At 49.5% G+C, this 455-nt stretch overlaps 1 protein-coding gene across 5 annotated transcripts in view; it reads right to left on the reverse strand.

Moving 5' to 3' along the window:
* Window positions 1-6: 6 nt before the first annotated feature.
* selenoj (selenoprotein J) overlaps window positions 7-455 on the reverse strand; it is a 42,918-nt gene continuing 42,469 nt past the window's right edge. For all 5 annotated transcript variants that reach the window (XM_048598153.1, XM_048598152.1, XM_048598156.1 and 2 more), the window contains exon 8: window positions 7-249. In XM_048598153.1, the coding sequence (XP_048454110.1) occupies window positions 125-249 (125 nt within the window). In that variant the 3' untranslated portion in view covers window positions 7-124. The remainder of the gene's footprint in view (window positions 250-455) is intronic.

Below are 455 nucleotides of genomic sequence, written 5' to 3' on the forward strand. Positions count from 1 at the left end.
GGGCGAGTGGGGAGAGCGAGGAAGGCCAAGAGAGTGCAGGCCGTGACTACAGCAACCCAGGCAAGGTAGGTTCGGGGTATTTCCCGGGTTTGTAAATTGTTGCCTGGAACCAACTGGGCTCCCCTCACCCAGACACACGGAGAGCAACTAGATCCTGGGAGAGTTTCTCAATAAGGTCACAATGACGAGTCTTCTTGATCCAGTCACGAGGGATCCCCCGGGAACCGACTGCTGCACCAATACAGGCTCCTGGACAACAGAATGGCAGAACAAGATTACACACTCATAAACCCACTGCCCACACTATAATATACACACTGCTCACACTGTAATATACACACTGCCCACACTATAATATACACATTGCTCACACTGTAATATACCCACTGCCCACACTCTAATATACACACTGCTCACACTGTAATATATCCACTGACCACACTATACAATACCCA

This window comes from Rhincodon typus, chromosome 6 (assembly GCF_021869965.1).
Source record: "Rhincodon typus isolate 14 chromosome 6, sRhiTyp1.1, whole genome shotgun sequence".
In the NCBI taxonomy this organism is placed as follows: domain Eukaryota; kingdom Metazoa; phylum Chordata; class Chondrichthyes; order Orectolobiformes; family Rhincodontidae; genus Rhincodon; species Rhincodon typus.